The sequence below is a fragment of the Galeopterus variegatus genome, unplaced genomic scaffold, assembly GCF_000696425.1.
Source record: "Galeopterus variegatus unplaced genomic scaffold, G_variegatus-3.0.2 Scaffold1031, whole genome shotgun sequence".
Taxonomy (NCBI): Eukaryota; Metazoa; Chordata; class Mammalia; order Dermoptera; family Cynocephalidae; genus Galeopterus; species Galeopterus variegatus.
The window spans coordinates 349,931-368,446 of NW_007727142.1; the positions used below are offsets into that span (position 1 = coordinate 349,931).

Genomic DNA, 18,516 nt, shown 5'->3' on the forward strand with positions numbered 1-18,516 from the left:
TTCAGTGCAGGCACATAAAGGAGAGTGATGGGAAACTGAAAGAAGATATTTGGGGGGCAGATTGTGTGGAGCTGGCTTTTGTAAGTTGTGTTATGAGGTGGGGAGGGAAGGGCACAGTGCACACTGGTTAGCACCATAGGGTTAGGAGTCAGACTGAGGAGATTTCAAGCTAAGTCAGTTCTCTGTGAAGTGAGGGTAACTACATTACAGGTTTATTGTGGGGAGTTAACTGTGTAATACACATAAAACACTTAGCATAGAGCCTGTGATACACATGAAACATTTAGCATGCTCAGTAAAAGATCGAGATTATTGGCAAGTAGTATTGAACTTCAGGCAAATATACAAGGAAGAAATGTGAAAAGCAGAGGCAAGGCCCCTCACCACCACAGTGGGAAGAAGACTTAGTGTGAGGGGTTATTGCAATCATCTAAAGTAAATGTGAGTTTGAATTAGGGTAGTGATGTAAGAATGGCAAGGAAAGGAACGATTCAACCAGTGTTAGAGAGGTGGAGTGGCAGGATTTGGGAAACCATTTAATGTGTAAGGAATGAGGAGTAAGACATAGGGAGGAAATGATGAGAATATTGAAACAGTTTGAGCCTGAGTGAAAGAGGGATGGTGGTGGTTCCATTAGGACATTGATTCCCAAACTTCTGCATGCATGAGAATCTCCTGGAGGACTTGTTCAAGCACAGGTTACTGGACCCCACCTCTTCTGCTTCCAAGAAGTCTCCAAGTGGTATTGATGCTGATGGTTCAAGGACCACTTCTTGAGAACTACTGCAGTGGAGAAATAGAAAACACNAAGAGGGATGGTGGTGGTTCCATTAGGACATTGATTCCCAAACTTCTGCATGCATGAGAATCTCCTGGAGGACTTGTTCAAGCACAGGTTACTGGACCCCACCTCTTCTGCTTCCAAGAAGTCTCCAAGTGGTATTGATGCTGATGGTTCAAGGACCACTTCTTGAGAACTACTGCAGTGGAGAAATAGAAAACACAGGCAGTGGGGGACATGTCATCAGGTGGGGCTGTGATTCACCGATCATCCAGGTGGAGCTGCTTAGCAGACCATTGAAAATTCTGTTGGAGATAGTGAATTTGGACATCACCATGGACTCATGCAGTGTCAGAATTGAGAGACTGAAGATTCAATGGCAAGTCACACAATGAGTTACTGTTGAGTAGACAATCTTTTAAGAAGCCATCAGTGGTATGATAGGCAAAGCTTGGGCCTTTACCTGTTTATCTTGAAATTCTCATTTGCACAGGGCTCTAAGCAAAAAGCTTTCCTTGTGTGTTTTAAGTAAACCCAAGCCTCTCTTCCTTTATTTTGATTTCCTAATCAAAACTTTGGTGACAAAGTTACAGATAAAAGCCTGACCTTTAGAATATAAATTTAGAGCATCCAGTAAACTTTGCTATTTTCTCTCTACTTCATTAAAACTGAGGAAAAGATGTCAGCTAGAACCTGGTATATTCCTGTGTGGTTTGATAGTAGGAATAAACAATAAAAATCTTAATGTGAGTCATCTCCTATTAGAGTATTAGTGCAACAAGAACTTAGATTGGTAGTTGTATGTTGTATTTTTCTTTTATCTTAAGATCTAAGTATGAGAAGCTATAGGCATAGCATAAGGCAACTAATCTAGCAGAGGTGTCATAGTGTGCATCCTTTATGTCTTCAAAGTGGTGTGGTGTCAGCAGATTAACTCTTTGTAGTGCCCTGCCCTTTGTAAATATTCACTCTGGACAAAAATGATTAAAATTTTGTTTTCTGATTTATAAAAATATTTTTCATGTAGAATACAGTATGGTACCCCTTAATTCGGCCATCTCTAAGTACAATAAGTGAGCTTTATTTTTCATCATTGCCTAAATTGCGTTCTCAAAACAATATTGTTTTTCGAGATGTTAATGGTTGTTCCTTGAAAAGTATGCTTAGTTTCAGTAAATCAAAGAAGTGCTGGGTTAAACGAAGGTAAGCTGATTTCCTACTGGTAGACTTCTCAGAACTTTTAATACGGTTGGGTCACTACGAATCTCCCATATTTGGAAACTTCTGGATGGCATTTCCCAAACCTATTTGACCCAGAATGCTTCCTTTAAAAGGGAATATCTGTTAACATCCTGTAGGACACTGGTGTTCTCAACTTGAGAAGGGCAATGTTAGTTATTCAAGTCTTTTTGATCTTTAATTTCCTTTTAACAAAGGGAGCTAGCCAATACAAAGGGAATAGACATCATATACCTAGCATTTCTATAATTAATTATGTATTGATTTAGTGACTACCAAATAGACCTAATAATGGTTTGTCAATTATTAAGTAAATTGTGATAGATGGTCAGGACATTTGATCACCTCTACAATACTAGCTGGTTATCTTAAAGCTGAGAGTTTCAAGAACCTTTTGTAAATATGGCTGCTTTGGTTTTAGTATCAGCCTAGATTAGAGAATGATATTTAGGATGTTTTTGAGGATTTCTTAGTAGTTCTTAAATATTCATTTTTAAAAGAGTTCCCTACAACTGGCTGAAGACTCTCAAAGATACGTTCATGATCATAATTTACTCATATTCTGAACATGGGAAAGGGGGGCAAGTGCTACAGTATGTGCTGGGAACAAGACATATCCTGTTCAATCCCCTGTACCTTAAAAATCTAGCATATTATTTAGTGATAATTAATCTTTTAGTGATATAAACTCAGTGTACTAAGGCAGAAAAGTAAATTATTATTTTTTGGAAGATTTTTAATCATTAATGGTTAAAATTTAAAAATGCATTCTTTAACCGTTGATTGCATCATGTAATAACCACGTCAGTTTTCTTCTCTCAGTGTAACTGGTACTCAGGACTTTGCTGCTGAGATTTATCAGCAGGGAAAGCTGTGTTGACCCCAGTGTGTTGTATATGTACTGCTGGTGTGAAATGATTTTTGCTACATAGATGACCATTTTAAAAAATCATTATATATTTTAGTTTATATTAGGAAAAAATATAAAAGCATTGAAACCCAGAATTTCAATGGCTTCAAGTCTTAAAAAGTAGTCAACTTAAAGAAAAATATTCATGAAAGAGGTAGTATAGGTCATAGGGGATGGAAGCAGAGATTGATTCCTGAGATCAAGAAGATATGTTCAAAGGAGAAAGAGTTGAAGATTCCAGAGAGAGAGAAGCAAGATCGTGGAGGAGGCAGTGGGGCATGGAGAGAGTGGCCTCAGGCAAGAAGAGGGCACACCCTGCACTAAGCCTGCAAAGAGAGCTGGGAATCAGTGTGAATGTGGGAGCAGGAAGCTGCAGCCGTCATCATCATCATCGCTGACGGCCTGAGATGAGTGCCTCCTGCGGTTTCTTAATTGTTGTCATCATAGTTGTCATAACTGTTGTAGCTACTCATGAATTAGTGAAACAGACTAACTTGAAGTATGCATATGGTAGGGATGCAAATGAGTAACTGTAGCTGCATGGCTCCAGCATCAAAGCACAATAAGCTTTCACATCTATTTGGAAGAATAATGGTCTTTACTGATGAGGGAAAAAAGAGAACATGACTTACTAATATCAGGAATGTAAGAGGGGATGTGATTACAGATCCTCCTGACAATGAGGACAATCATATAACATGAGCAATATTCTAAACAACTTTGTGCTAATAAGCAGAGGTAATGAGGAATCAGGAAAGAGCCACGTCCCTACTTCTGGGCACCTCGGGTGTGGGGTGTGAAGGAATGCATAGTCTTCACCGGAGAGGGTTGTGGGAAAAACAGTATTTTCAGGAAAGAACTACATTTCAATCAAAGCCTGGAGGGTGGAGTATTCTTAGTAACCCAGAGTTGGAGAATATTCTGAGCAAAAGATGAAGAGTTTGTAAAGAGAGTTTGTAAACTGGAACGAGGCTTCCCATGGGGCGCAGTTGGAAAGGGTCAGGAGATATGTCACTACGGCCATCAGTGAGGATTTATTGAGGGTGAGAGAGACTAGGAGGCCACAGGAGGGTGAAGTGTGCCCTGTTTTCAGTTGACACTGAAAACAGTTCAAAGGACCAGAGTCCTTGTAGCTAAAAACTGGAGTGGAGCTCTTATCAAAGGAAATGGGAGTACAGGGACCTAACACTGAAAGCTGCCTGGGGCTTCTAGAAGCCAGGAGAAGGAGACAGTAGCCTTGTGACCAGATGTGCAGTATCCCTAGTATTTCTGTTTGTAAGAAACACTGAAATCACCAATTTAAGGCCTCATTCATGACCTAGAAACCTGGGAGTTTAGGTGAAGGTAAACCTAAGTAAGAAGGGAAAACAAAGGGGAAAGATAGAGATTTCACTCCAAATGAGCATGCAAGAACAGGTGGATATGAAAAAGAACCAACTGGATATCTCAGAAATGGAAAATATTGTTTTTTGGGGGGGCGGGGAGAGAAGTATAGTAGATGTGATAAACCCTAAACAGGGCACATAGAGAAATAGCGAATTGAAGGTAGTACTGGGAAAAAAGAACAGGTGGATATGAAAAAGAACCAACTGGATATCTCAGAAATGGAAAATATTGTTTTTTGGGGGGGCGGGGAGAGAAGTATAGTTGATGTGATAAACCCTAAACAGGGCACATAGAGAAATAGCGAATTGAAGGTAGTACTGGGAAATTCTCCCCTGAATGCAGCTCAGAGAAATTAAGAGAAAATATGAAAAGCTATAGATTCAATATTCTGAGCATTCTTTCCCATGAAATAAACTGAATATGCTGAATAAAATATTTAGATTTTCTTTTTTAAAATTTATTTATTTTTATTGAAACATAATTGATTATACATATTTGTGGGGTACAGAGTTAACTATCATTATTTGTGTAGAATACGTGATGATCAAATCAGGGTAGTTGAGTTGGCATATTTGTCATTACAAAACATACTTGTTCCTTGTGTCCGTTAACCAATTTCTCCCCTACCCCTCTCCCCTTAAATTATCTTTTTAAAAGCAAGGTCAAGCTAAAAAGATAATAAGAAATTCAAAGAAACCCAAACTAAAATGAGAGTGATAATCGTAAGCTAAGTAAGCAACAAAACTGGCTTTCACTCTGAAGGTATCTGCCGTACCTGGGTGACCTTGAACATACCATTTGTCAGGTACATGCTGCATGTATTTGAGGGCTGTCTACAGTGGAGAGTCTAATAAGATCCCTTGCCCAAAGCTAAAACTTTGCAAAGTTGCAACATTAGTGTAAGGGTGATGAGAAGCCTGTCCCACAGAAGAGGACGGGTCTGGGTGCTGGTAGTAGGCAAAAGTTTTTCCCTTGAGAGTTTATACCTATGAGACTAAAAAACCTAAATGGCCGTTAAACACAGGAAAAGATGTTGGTTATCAGGGAAATACAAAATAAAACATAAGCAAGATGGCATTCATGCCTATCAGACTACAAAAAATAAATAAATTAGGGGAGCCTTCATCCTCAAAATGCCAATTGATGTCAGTGAAAATGTGTAGAAACTAGAACTCTCATATACTCTTGGCTAGAATATAAATTGGGTCACCTAGTTTGAAAAGTAATCTGACAGTCATTATCAAGCAAAATTGAAGGTGTGCATACCTTTCAACCCAGCAATTCCACTTCCAGATCTCTACTCTGGAAGTTTGGCTCATGTGCACAAGATGGTTTATACAAAAATGCTTATTTTATAGAATGCATATAATTTCATGAAATTGGAAACAACCCAAGGGTTCATCTTGATGAGAGCATGTGAATACATTCTGTTATAGTTGTATAGTGGTATACTATTGAGCAGTGAAAATAAATAAACTAGATTTATATGTATTAAGATTGATAAATTTCAAAATCATCTTGCAGTAAAAGCAATCTGTAAAAACTATAGTATACCATTTATATAAATTGTGTGGACATACAAAACAGTACTATATATCACTTATGAATCACTTATAAATGTGTAATAGTAATAATATAAAATATTCATGCAAATAATAAACACCAAATTCAGGGTAATGATTTCTTCTGGAGAGGTAGGAAGAGAGAGGAATGGGGTACAGAGAGAGAAACCAGGGGATTTTATAAAATTGTAATATTTTATTTCTCAAAAAATCTGAAGCAAACATAGTAAGATACTAAGAATTGCTATAGCCAGGTCAGGTTCACAGAACTTCATTGTGGCATTGCATACTTTTTCCATATATTTGAAGTATCTCACAATATTTAAATACTGGAAATGAGAGAAAATTCTATCACTAGTTAAGAGGAAGCCAAAGAATAAGACTCTCAGGTTGGGTTCTCATTGAGATGGAGTTTTGCATGCAGAATAAGGGATCTATCAGGGATCAACACCTGCAGAGGAAAAGGACAGGAAAAGCAGGATTGGTCAGCGGAGAATTCCAAATACTAGGCAAGCCCACAGGGAGCAAATATGGGCCCAGTCTTTATATTCCTACCTCAGTCAGTGGCTGGATGCAAGCCACAGAAGGGTGTGCCCATGGGCAAGGGTGTTCTTTGCAGCTGAGGCACCCCCGGAGGAGCTGACAGCCACAGGCCACCTGCTGGCAGCTGAGCAGCGAGTCCTTCCTTGGGCAGTGCAGCTCTGTTCACCACATCTGGCCCCTCATGAAAGCGAAGCTTTGTTTTCTCCTATTCCCTCAACTCTCTCAAAGATATTTATCAATATATTTGCCTCAGAGAAATGGAGTAACTATAAAAACAAATGAACAGATTCTATTTTTACAGCACATTAATAGACTTGATTTTCTTTGTAAGTTTGTGATTCTGTTTACCAGACTCTAAGAGAAAACTGACATATACTAAATCATTGGCAAGTGCTTTCTATTAACATTAATTTTCTCATTCTCTCAAAAGAAATAAGATACTCCTATAATTTAGATGCCCAGTTTGGGATACTTATTTGAGGATCAGCCTTTATACTCTTTGTTTAAAGGATAAAATGTAAAATTTAAAACTTGATGATGATATCTCTGCGTTATCATCTTAATAAGCGTTATTTTGGAAATCATTAGATGTGTTTTTATATGATTGCATTAATACCGTCTTCCTCCTCAGTCAAAGAAACCAGTAGAGACAGAATTGTTAAATATTTATATCCTACTAATCCCCCGTGGTGCCAGTCACATATGGGTGTCGAACATATTCTATAGTGGTAATGTGAATAATTTTACAACAAAGTATACATATATTTTACTTGTAAATAGTCACCAGTGTTAAGTAACATTTACAAATTTCATGCTTTATAGCTTCCCAATATTCTGGTTTTGGCAATTTAATGAAGTCCTGCTTGTGAGAAATGCGGGCACATAATAGGTGGAATGGTTTTTATGTTTACTATTATGAGCTCCATGGCAAGTTTGGATATAATGTGGACTTTACTCAGTCCATCAGAATGTTTAAGGAATTGCCCAACTTTTAAATTAAAAATGTTGCTACATCGTGGGAATGTAGGCTTTTCTAGCAATTTGGGCTTTCTTAGCAATGCAACAACTATAAATGGTTTCTATAGATGCATCAATCAAGATTCCTTGTTACAAGAAACAGAGGCTAACATGATAATTAAGGAGAAAAAGAGTTTATTAAGTGGTTATCAGTGAATTCCCACATTTGTGACAAGGACTGGAGAACAATGCTGGAGACTAAGCTTCCAGGACAGTGTTCAAATCTGTGCCACAGAATTGGTCAGATAAAGAAACTACCAGTACTGCCAACCAAGCATAGACAGCAGTTCATATGGAGGTCATGTCCATGTCAGGAACTTGACCTTATCACTTTTAGCAAGGGGCGGGGGCGGCGGAGGTGAGAGGGGAGTGGCTGGCAAGTTCCGGGACCCAGGATCTGAACCCTTGACCTTGGTGTTATCAGTACCATACTCTAACCAAGTGAGCTAACTGACCAACCCGGAACTTCACCTTGAGACCTAATGTAGGGAGTCCAGGATCTGAAGCCTTGATCTTGGTGTTATCAGTACCACACTCTAACCAAGTGAGCTAACTGACCAACCCGGAACTTCACCTTGAGACCTAATGTAGGGAGTGCAGAAAGAAGGCAGAAGAGAAAGAGAAAACGAGATTCCTGTTTTCTGGAGTCATAGTCCTAGTGTCGGCACGTGAGTTACAGTGAGGCATGAGCGCATCTTCTTAGCAGAGCAAAGTCACTGGTCTCTGCTTCTGAGGGAAGAAATTATAGGAAATTACATTCCAATTTCTGCTTTCAAGCAGGAATTTTCCCATCCATTTCTTTGAAACGATGTTTAAGAGGTCATATAGGCAGCCACAAACATAATAAAAACTACTACAGTGGAATTTTTTCTATGAATGGAATTTTTTTTTTCCATGTTCTTATTTGAAACATACCTTAATCCTACTCTGGTATGGTAACTTCTGGCTATCTGAAAACAAGGAAAAAACTCCAGTCCTCAATCCCTAGTAGCCACTGAACTCAGAGTACAAAGGTAAAGTCGTGGCTTGGAATATTTTGGGATTTGAATGGTCCTTTCCTGGCCCAGCTTGGTAGAAACAGCCCGTCTTGTGGGGGGAAAAATGTATATAATAAACAATTGAGTAAAATAAATGAAAGAATGGAAGTCTGTACAAAAAATGTGACACTGTTGAAGAGCAAAGAAAAAGTAATTGTAATTGTGAGGTAAGCATAATACTCTTTTTAAACAGATTATCTTAGCGTGGTTCTGAATGTTGTACAGTTTGTATCCATCTGGTCTTTGGTTGCTGAACATTTATTAAGAGCCAGTGGTCTAGGAATTGTTAGGCAGAGACAGTCATTGTTCCACTTACCTATCTTAATCATATCATACAGCACTATTGAGTCAACTATTATTCGTCTAGGCCCTGTGCAGTACTCCCACATCAATTGGGTTTATTGGAAAAAGATTCTATCAGAAAGTGATAAGGAGTTCAGGGACGTTTCTTAAAAATTATTCTAAGAACTTTATAGAAGTTGAAAAGCCAATTTTGTCAAGTAATTGCACATTTGCCTTATTCTATAGGGAATTAATATATCTTTCAATTAAATTTTTTATGGGAAACAAATATTTAAAGAAGTTGAAAAGCCAATTTTGTCAAGTAATTGCACATTTACCTTATTCTATAGGGAATTAATATATCTTTCAATTAAATTTTTTATGGGAAACAAATATTTACATATAGTCATAAATGATATTCTAGGTAGCTTTATTTCTGATTAGTTTCTAGGTTTATTGTTCAGGTGCCTGGTATTTTGAACTAGCAGTCATTATCAAATTAAAACACATATAGTTCAGTGTTTGTTTTGAGTAGACTTGTAAGGAGATAATATAGCACAGGGGAGCCTGAGATGTTCCTGGAGATTTTATTTGTGGCTGAAAGCATTAGGAATATACTTGATTTGATCTTTAGATGTTTTATAGCATGACATGCTTTCTATTTATTAAAATTCTGTCAAACTAACAAGAGAAGTACAGATGAAGTTTAAACATCTTTTATAATAGAACTTGTCTGTCTTCCTGATGCAGCATACATTGAAGAATATAATTTCTTTAGCAATCTTTCCAGGTTTTTAATACAATTTTAAATTCCATGTTATGGCTCAGTCTTTTTCATTTTTTTGTTTCCCTCCTCTCCCCTTATACAAGAGCACAGGCCTGCATTTGTGACAATATCAAAATTTTATTGGTTATGAAGTAAATTAATACCACAGGATTTTTTTCTGTGGTATTGGGATGATTTTTTTCCTTAATTAAAAGGCTTTGTATCAAACACTGTAAAATGATTCTCATCATGGGGATTTATATCTTTTTTTTTTAATGCTGTGCTACCATACAGTAAGAGTGATATAGAAATTACCTGTTGAAGATGAAGGACTTATATTGGTTGGTGTGCCTCTAATGTAGACACATCAAGTAAGGGCTCTGCAAACCTTAAATTTAATATGGCACTCCAGCAGAAGAACTGTTTAAAAGACTTCAATGAGAACCAGACAAAAAAAGACAAATAAAGATCTATGTGTTTCTGATGTTATCCAATGATATTCTAGTGCTTTTAAGTTTAGAAAAGCTACCAATCTGTAGGTTATTTATTCCATCCAAAACTTGAGTTTCACAAAGCAACAGTGTATCTTTATGTTATGGGTATGTTCCTATGTTTCCTGTGACATACATTAATTCATATATCTGCCTAAGCAGCAAACCTCAGCGCCTTATATGCCTTTTATTTCCTTGAATCACAGGAGCTTCAGTTTCAGCGACTCACCCGAGAACTGGAAGTGGAAAGGCAGATTGTTGCCAGTCAGCTAGAAAGATGTAGGCTTGGAGCAGAATCACCAAGCATCGCCAGCACCAGGTACAGGGCCGCTGGCTCTATCTTTACACGCCCTCAAGTTACGTGCCTTATTAAGTTGTCCTGGATGCAGCAAATAATTCTGTTACTGTTGTCACTGTTAACTTGCCTTCCTGAATTTGACACCAAAAATGTCAATTTATTCTAATTTTGAGAAGCCTCGTGCAGTATTGATTATCCTTCAGTCCTGTGCTTGAAGTGTCTTACATAGTGTTGGTAAGCTTCTGCAGCGAAATCTACTGTTCTACCTTCAGAAATTTGATTTCTTGTATGTAGACATAATCGATGGATGTTTTCATGATTAATTGCTAATTATTTAGTAAAGTTAATTGGCTGGTACTTCAAAGACTTGGTACTGATTTTTTTTAAACTAAGCAATATTTCTAAATGATGATTTAATTAGTTTTTAAGAATGCCTTAATTTACTTCGGGTTTTTCTAGAACTCTGTGAAGTTACTGGATGAACTAATTACTATATGAAATAATTTACTGTATTCAAATATAATAAACACAAAATGAGTATATTACTGATAAAACATTTAATTATGATTGTTATTTTTTATTTAAATAGTCTCTTATGCTATTTAAAAACATTACTATAAAAATTACTACCACATGCTCCAAATGGTTAAATCACTGTTCATCTTATTTGTGGATTTCTTTCTTAATAATTACATATTCCTATAAAGGCTACCATAAAATACTTTTATCGCTTGCATTTCTAAGCTTGGTTTGTTTATGCTTAGGTAGGTATGCCCACAATAACTTGTCACTCAGTTATTTCTAACCTCATAATTTTTCTACTTCTCAGTATCTTCTGTTACTTATAGGCAAAAACTTCTTCTTAGTGAATAAGATACTGTCTGTAGTTTCTCTTTTCTAGTTGATTGTGGTAATAATTTTAAACTATTAGGCTGGTAAATTGTATTCACATGAAATTTTCATTCTAACTCTTGACAGGTGTATATTGGTATGTTTAGTAAGGCATAAAGCATGCAAATAAAGTTAAAACTTTTGAAAAAAGCAAATATAAAATTATAAATTTTTTAATATCCAGGCAGGTTTTTATAGGAAGAGAAATTATAAGCAAGGTATAAAATTGTAAATTGGAAATTTCTAACTCTAGCTTTGCAATACCCAATGAAATAATTTATCAAGGAAGTTAAAATTGTCAAAACAAAAATTAGTTTTAATTCTGTTCAGTATTTTTTTAATTGTCTTTATCTTTAGCACCAAAAAGAGCAATTCACAAACTCAGTAATATGGAATTATGTATTTCCAAAATGTATGGGCCAACTGGTTTAGAAAAATAGAATTTCATATTAATAGAAAAATTAATTAAGCATTTAAAGAATTCAGTTAGGACTTCTTTTTCTGGCAATATAGCTAACTAAACTAACAGAGATTTTCTTGATAAGCTCCTAGAAATAATTGATATATCAATAGTAAAAGCCAATACCTAGAGGAAATGGCAAAAGAGAAAGGAGAATCCTCAGGTACTAAAAATAGAAAGGCAACTGAAAGCCAGAGCCACAAGCATTTGGGCTACCTCTGCAGGAGGCCTGAGGACAGCGGTCAAACTGCAAAATAAGCACTAGAGTTGGCTTTAATACTCATGTAGGAACCAAAGAATGAGGTCTCAAGTGTCCCGAAGGCGGTAGGTTTGAACTTAAGATGAAACATATATGTAACTTTTCCACGTTGTTCAGTAAATCCCAGCTGAGAAACTAACAACACTAAAGATGAGCTCACAATCAGATATTGTAAAATATAAATTAAAAAACCCAAGTGACATCAGCAAGATGGCAGAATAGGACTTTCTAATGCTCATCCTCTCACAGAAACATCAATTTGAACCACCATCCACACCTGAAAATACTTTCACATGCACTAAGCAGTTCACCTGAGTGTAGCAGAGAACTAAGAAGAGATGCATTGAAGAGGGTTGGAAGGAAAGTTTCACATTGTGCTTTGTTCATCATGTATTTTTGGATTAATTCTGATATTGTAAAAGATTGCATAACAATATTTATCTTTTAAAAACTTGACAATGAGTGAGAATCAGTAGACAGAAGAGTAGGATTTCAAACTTTAATAGCTGGATACCATTGGAGAAAGTCTGGCAGGTGTGCATGGTAAGACAAGTGTAAAAATGTTTAATGCAGCATTATTTGCAAAAGTAAAAAATTACAAAGAACATAATTATTCATCAGGATAGAAATGGGACATAAACTGGATAAGTAAATCCTAGAGTAGTTAAAATGAAATTACGTTTCATGACATGTGTCAACATGATGTTTGCAAAACAGACTTTTGATTGAAAACTGTAAGTTGCAGAAGAATGGATATAGGAGGACATCATCTATGAACATTTTAAAAATATACATAGCAATACTGTATACTAATTATACAATGCTTAGTCTTTTATCAGTGTATGCATGTGGAATAAAACTATAAAAAATATTTTGGAATGACACCAATTTAAGATAACGGTGGTAGCACTAGAAAGGAAGAAAGGAGGAAGATATCAGGAATTAGGTTTCAGCCAAATTGTAACATTTTATTTAAGAGAGTCGTCTTGAACAATAATGACAAAATGTTAACATCTGTTAAATAAATGGGTGGTTGATAATATGCATGGCTATTAGATTATTTTTAATGCATTTTTCTTTAAGTTTTAAAATACTAAATAATTTTAAGGTTATATAATTCAATTAGCTAATTCCATAGGTGTGTTAAAAATCTGAAAGTAAAATACATATTATGGGTAATAGTGATTTTTGTGTGTGTGCTTCATGTCTGATTATCAGTGCCTAGCATCGTGCCTGACATGTTGCTGGGGCTCAGTCAGTGAATGTTTGAATGAATGGGTCCTGCAGATATGGGAGCAAGGCCAGAGAAAGGAGGAAAATGTGCACAAAGGCGTATATGATCCCACACTGCAGTTCTCCTGGAAAGAGGAGAGGCTCAGTAGTATCTAGGATACTAGTGGCCTGTGAGGTTGGAAAGGTAAAGTTGGCATTTGATTATGGAGAACTCATGAAGTCTGTAAAGGAAACCCACTGAAAGTTGGTGGTAGTGGTGGTGGTTGTTATTGGAGGCAGATTTCCTTTCCTGATAGTGCCATGTATAAAATAGAATAAAGAGAGGCCAGGGAGCCAGATAGGAATCTGTAAATATTATGGGATCTTAAGGGTTGTGAGTAAGGTAGGTATCTTCATTCAGTGAATCTAGTTGGAATGATAATTGATCCACTTGGATCGCCCTACTCCCATCTCATGTTGGATTCCCATGCATTTCTAAGGGAAAGTCATCTCTCGTCACCTGAACTCTCATAACTGTGTTAGCTCTCTTATGAGACGGTAAGGCCTACCCCCCAGCCCTGCCACAGTGTCTGGAGCTCAGCAGGTGGGCATCCAGCCAAATGATCGTTGAGTGGATAATGAACCTTAATGAAGCCCAGTGTGCTCTGAGCTCAAGTAAGGATGCTTTGCCATTAGATTACCAACTTGTCATCTTTGGGTGTCCATGTATCCTTTCTCATATCTGCCCCCTTCATGCCTTTCAGGCTGTGTTTCAGTGGACCTTAAGAAGACTGTTGGTATAGTTACTCTGCCCTGTGACCACCAGGTTTACACCAGGCAAGGAGCCTGTTAGAAAATAGTATGTTAGTAAAGGGAACAAAGGTTTTTTTTTGCATCACTTGAGAGCTCCCCCTTGCATCTTCTAATCCCCACCAGCCGTCAGTCTCAGAACCAGAATCTAAGGACACAGAAGAACAGAAATTAGTTCTCAGTCCCAGACCTCCTTTCCTGTCATCCATTTCTGATTGGCTCATGAAAATTAAAAAAGGAATTGCTGCTTATGACCATGAAGCTTCCTGTTGGATTTAGTTCATTCTTACGTGAAGTGAGTTAAGTCAACAAAACAGGGTATTCGATAACTAGTTATTTTTCATATTGTTTGATTTGAATCATATGTCAGTTGATAAGGGGATCTATAAGATATTTTTACTTTTCCTGGTCCAAAGATGACATTAATGATCAAAAGAAAATAAGTTTATTTTTATTTACTTTTTCAGTTGTCCAAAGTTTTTGCCATCCTTGGCCTCACTCTGTGAATATGGTGGAGGCAGTAGCATGAAGTCCTGTTTAATAAATTACTCATATATTGTGCTAAATACTGTACCAAGGAGCCCCCTTTCCAAATGAGCAGCTCTAATAGTGAGCAATTCAGTTCCTTCACACTTGCGTATAAAAGACACATTTTTAACTCATGCCATGAGATGTTCCCATTTCATAGGCAGAAAAACTGGGCCTCTGTTTATTTTGGGATCTACCAGGAAATGTCTTCAAAAGCAAACTGCACAATTATCATGGGCAGTTTACTTGCAGTATGCCTCGTTAAGAACTTTAAAAAAAAAATCTTAAAGTGAAGTTGCTTAGTTTTTCTGTTAATGACTCTTTGGAAGTAGTAGTCTTCTGAACAAGATAGTAAAAATCTCATTTCTGATGATTTTCCATTTGTTTTATTTACTACCAAAAAAAAGCATTAATAAAACTAGCAGTTTCAATATATTACAATGATCCGTAATGTGGAATTGATGGTGCCTGTATCTAAAGGTGATATATCAGACTGAAAATAATCACTGCAACCTTGAAAAGCTCTGACAATAGGCCATGGCATTAGTTATTAGAGAAGTAACAGCCTTTCTGCATTTGTACCAATTTCACTCTAGTGGTCTATGCTTTTACTATTTATGTATTTAATATTTCACCTCATTGAAGGTGGGCTGTGGAATCAGTTAATTGAGAAGTTACAGCTTTTCTGCATTAGTTCAGAGTATACTATAGTTATCTATGTATTTAATATTTCACCCCATCTAAAAGTATTGGAAACACCTTTCAAAATACAAAAACTAAAAATAGAATGAGAAGATTAGGGCAAAGGGAAGATAAAGTTTAGAAAAATAAGATGAAGCCATGGTTAAAATAGTACACAAAATGTATATTGTAACATTTTTGCTCTGAGTGTCCTAGTAGCCATGCTAAAGACAGAAACACTAATGAATTCCACAATTTGAGTGTCTGTAAGATAAAAACAAACCAGGTTGCTCAGTAGGATCCATGGGGCTGAGGCTTGGATGATTTCTCCTATGTTTCTCCATTAAGAGACCACTGTATTATGGGGCAAGCTGTGTCCTCAGTGGTCTCTCTCTAATAAATTACAAAAAAAAAACAGGCTCAGAGCACTCTTTCTTCCACTGCTAAATGGAATATAAATGGATGGAATCGCACCTTCACTAAAAGTCATTCTCTGGGGGACCAATTCTGACACTGCAGTTTGGCTCAAGGATGATACTTTAGTATATGTAGATGGATGGATCAATTTCAGGCCTGCTAAGCAGGCAGCCTGCTATGACTGTTTCTGCCTGCAGAGCCTTTTAGAGTCATGAGTGCTGGGGTGTGAGATATCCTGAGCAGATGCACAGTGTACATGCCTTAGCAACAGAAATTACTCTCAAGGGATGCTGAGATATATACAACTCATCTCAGCAAAGTTTCATGGCAAAGGAACCTCAGAGGGAAATAGGCCTGTTAAACCTCATGTCTCCCATGGGTAAGACAACCTTCAAATCCAAATTTTGATGACCACAGGATTTGCTTTTCTTCTCGCTGCAATCATCAAAGGGGTATCATTCTCACATTAGTCAGATTTAGATTTCACTGGATGGGGTGACTATACAAGGACCCAAAAGCTCACCTGGATTCTGGACCCATCTACTCATCCTGGGACTTTCCCTGCCCACCTGCCCAAGGCACAGAAGGGAGCAGGGTGGCCAAGGCCATATTCTTACACTGTATTTTACTAAATGGAATTAGATAATGTTCATTTTAGACAATTTGTAAAGTTCAAGAAAGCATGAAGAGAAAAATTTATGATTCTACCATTCAAAGATGACCATTATATTTTTAAGTCAGAGTTACTGAAATGTAATTTACTTACTGTAAAATTCACCCCTTTAGTGTGGGTTTTTGGGTTTCAATCAATACTTTTGGTATACAGTTATGTGACCACCACCACAATCAACATATTGCCAAGAAACCCCAAGAAAGAGATAACCACTTTTAAAAGTTTGCTACATTCCTTTCTCTCCAAATGTTTTTTTGTTTGTTTGTTTGTTTGTTTGTTTGTTTACCGGCCGCACTGCGCTCAGCCAGTGAGTGCTGTGAGCGCACCGGTCATCCTTATATAGGATCTGAACCCGCGGCGGGAGCGCTGCTGCACTCCCAGTGCCGCACTCTCCTGAGTGCGCCACGGGCTCGAGTGCTGTGAGCGCACCGGTCATCCTTATATAGGATCTGAACCCGCGGCGGGAGCGCTGCTGCACTCCCAGTGCCGCACTCTCCTGAGTGCGCCACGGGCTCGGCCCCTCCAAATGTTTTTAAAAAATTTTACCCTAAGGTAATTCTTCATGGGTAACCATTTATCTTGTCCCTAAAGTCCTACTTTGATATGCCAGGCCTATTCCTTAAACAACTTTTAATGGCTCTCACTTGCCAGAGGAATTCCCAAGGAAGGTCAGTAGCTTGGGACCTAGGGATGCCAATTTGCAACGTTAGAAATCACTATAACCCTCCAATGACAAGTACACTCTAGGTGGAAGACTTGGCCATGGGAAATATTGCAAGGTAAATTCAGCCTTAAGAGTATACAGTACAAGGTATGTATGGCCTCTGTTCACTTTTCATGCAAGCAGAGAAATTACATTAATGGTTCCTCTTGTTGGATAACAAAACTGTGGAAGGATAAGAAAATACAGTTAGAATGGAAGATTCAGTAAATGAATATATGATCATCTTAGAATTCTAGAAAGTATCTCTGAAATCTTATTGTACAGAATTTTAAAACTATTTCTGATATCAGACTTGGAATCATACCATTGCCCGGAGACTCATCTCAGTTATCTATTCATTGCTTCTTAGTTACTTCTAGATAAGTTGTAGATGGTAAAAGAGAAAGTTTCTTTGAGAGCCATACATTGGTTCCAAATATTTTATCTTGCAAATCATAGCTTGTCTGCTTATTAGGATAAAGCTCTAAATTTTCATTTATATTGAAGCAAAAAAGATATTTTTTAATGGACCTATTAATAATTATATTAATGTCCACTTTTGTTAAGTAAAGCACAGTTTTAAATTTTCATTTTGACCTTTTGCATGTGATTTTATAATTTGGAAGCAGTTGATCCCTTCACATTGTCTGACCTTTGACTGGCTGCTCCAGGTATGAGGAAGCTACTGTAAACACAGAAAAAGCCTGTTCATATCAACTCAGTGAGGGTATCAGTGTTGAAATTAAATGACTTCACACTCTCCCTAAGATTATGTGTCCTTTTTCAGTTAGTTTAAAGCCCTGCTAAAACAGAATTGTTTATGGTTTCAAAAAATGTTACACAATCTTGACAAATAGTCTTCTTTTTGCCACTTAAGAAAAAAACTTATTTTTTTTAAGGAAAAGATTTGATTCACCACTACCATTCAGATTTTTTTGTTTTTGTTGTTAAACTTTATAGGGTCATCTGCTGGTGCCCATCAGGCTTTGATTGATACTAATAAAAATTCTAAAAATGTTTTAGAGCTGACAGTAGCAGAAAAGCCTTTTTCATGCTTCAAATCTTCTTCAATGAATATTTTTAGTCATTGTTAAATAAAGCTCAAATAATGCATTCTTTAAAAAGGAAGAGTCTTTGAAAAGATTGTTTTTGCCTTGACAATTTATTGTTTATTACTTATTTAACTTACCACTTCAGGAAAATGTTTGATAAAGTTATTTTCCTTTGACCTTTGCTGTTCTCACCACCCAAAACTTGAGGTTGTTTAAATTAAGTAATAGTTTTATTGAGATGTATTTCACATACTATAAAATTCGTACTAATTTTGTAGTATACAATTCCGTGTCATTTTAGTATATTCAGAGTTGTGCAACCATCACTACTATCTAATTTTAAAACATTTTCATCACCCCAAAAAGACACCTTATGCCCATTAGCATTCCTTCTCCAATTCTTCCCACCCCCCCACCCCCCCCACCTCTAGTAAACATAGATTTGTTCTCTCCTTCTGAAAGTTCAATGTATTATTGTGGTCTCTCTCTCTCTCTCTCTCTCTCTCTCTCTCTCTCTC

The 18,516-nt window shown here is 36.9% G+C and overlaps 1 protein-coding gene across 6 annotated transcripts in view; it reads left to right on the forward strand.

Moving 5' to 3' along the window:
* Positions 1–18,516, forward strand: part of PKP4 (plakophilin 4) — a 235,230-nt gene that overhangs the window by 125,949 nt on the left and 90,765 nt on the right. For all 6 annotated transcript variants that reach the window (XM_008574306.1, XM_008574309.1, XM_008574307.1 and 3 more), the window contains one exon: positions 10,221–10,333. In XM_008574306.1, coding sequence (XP_008572528.1) covers positions 10,221–10,333 — 113 coding nt within the window. The remainder of the gene's footprint in view (positions 1–10,220; positions 10,334–18,516) is intronic.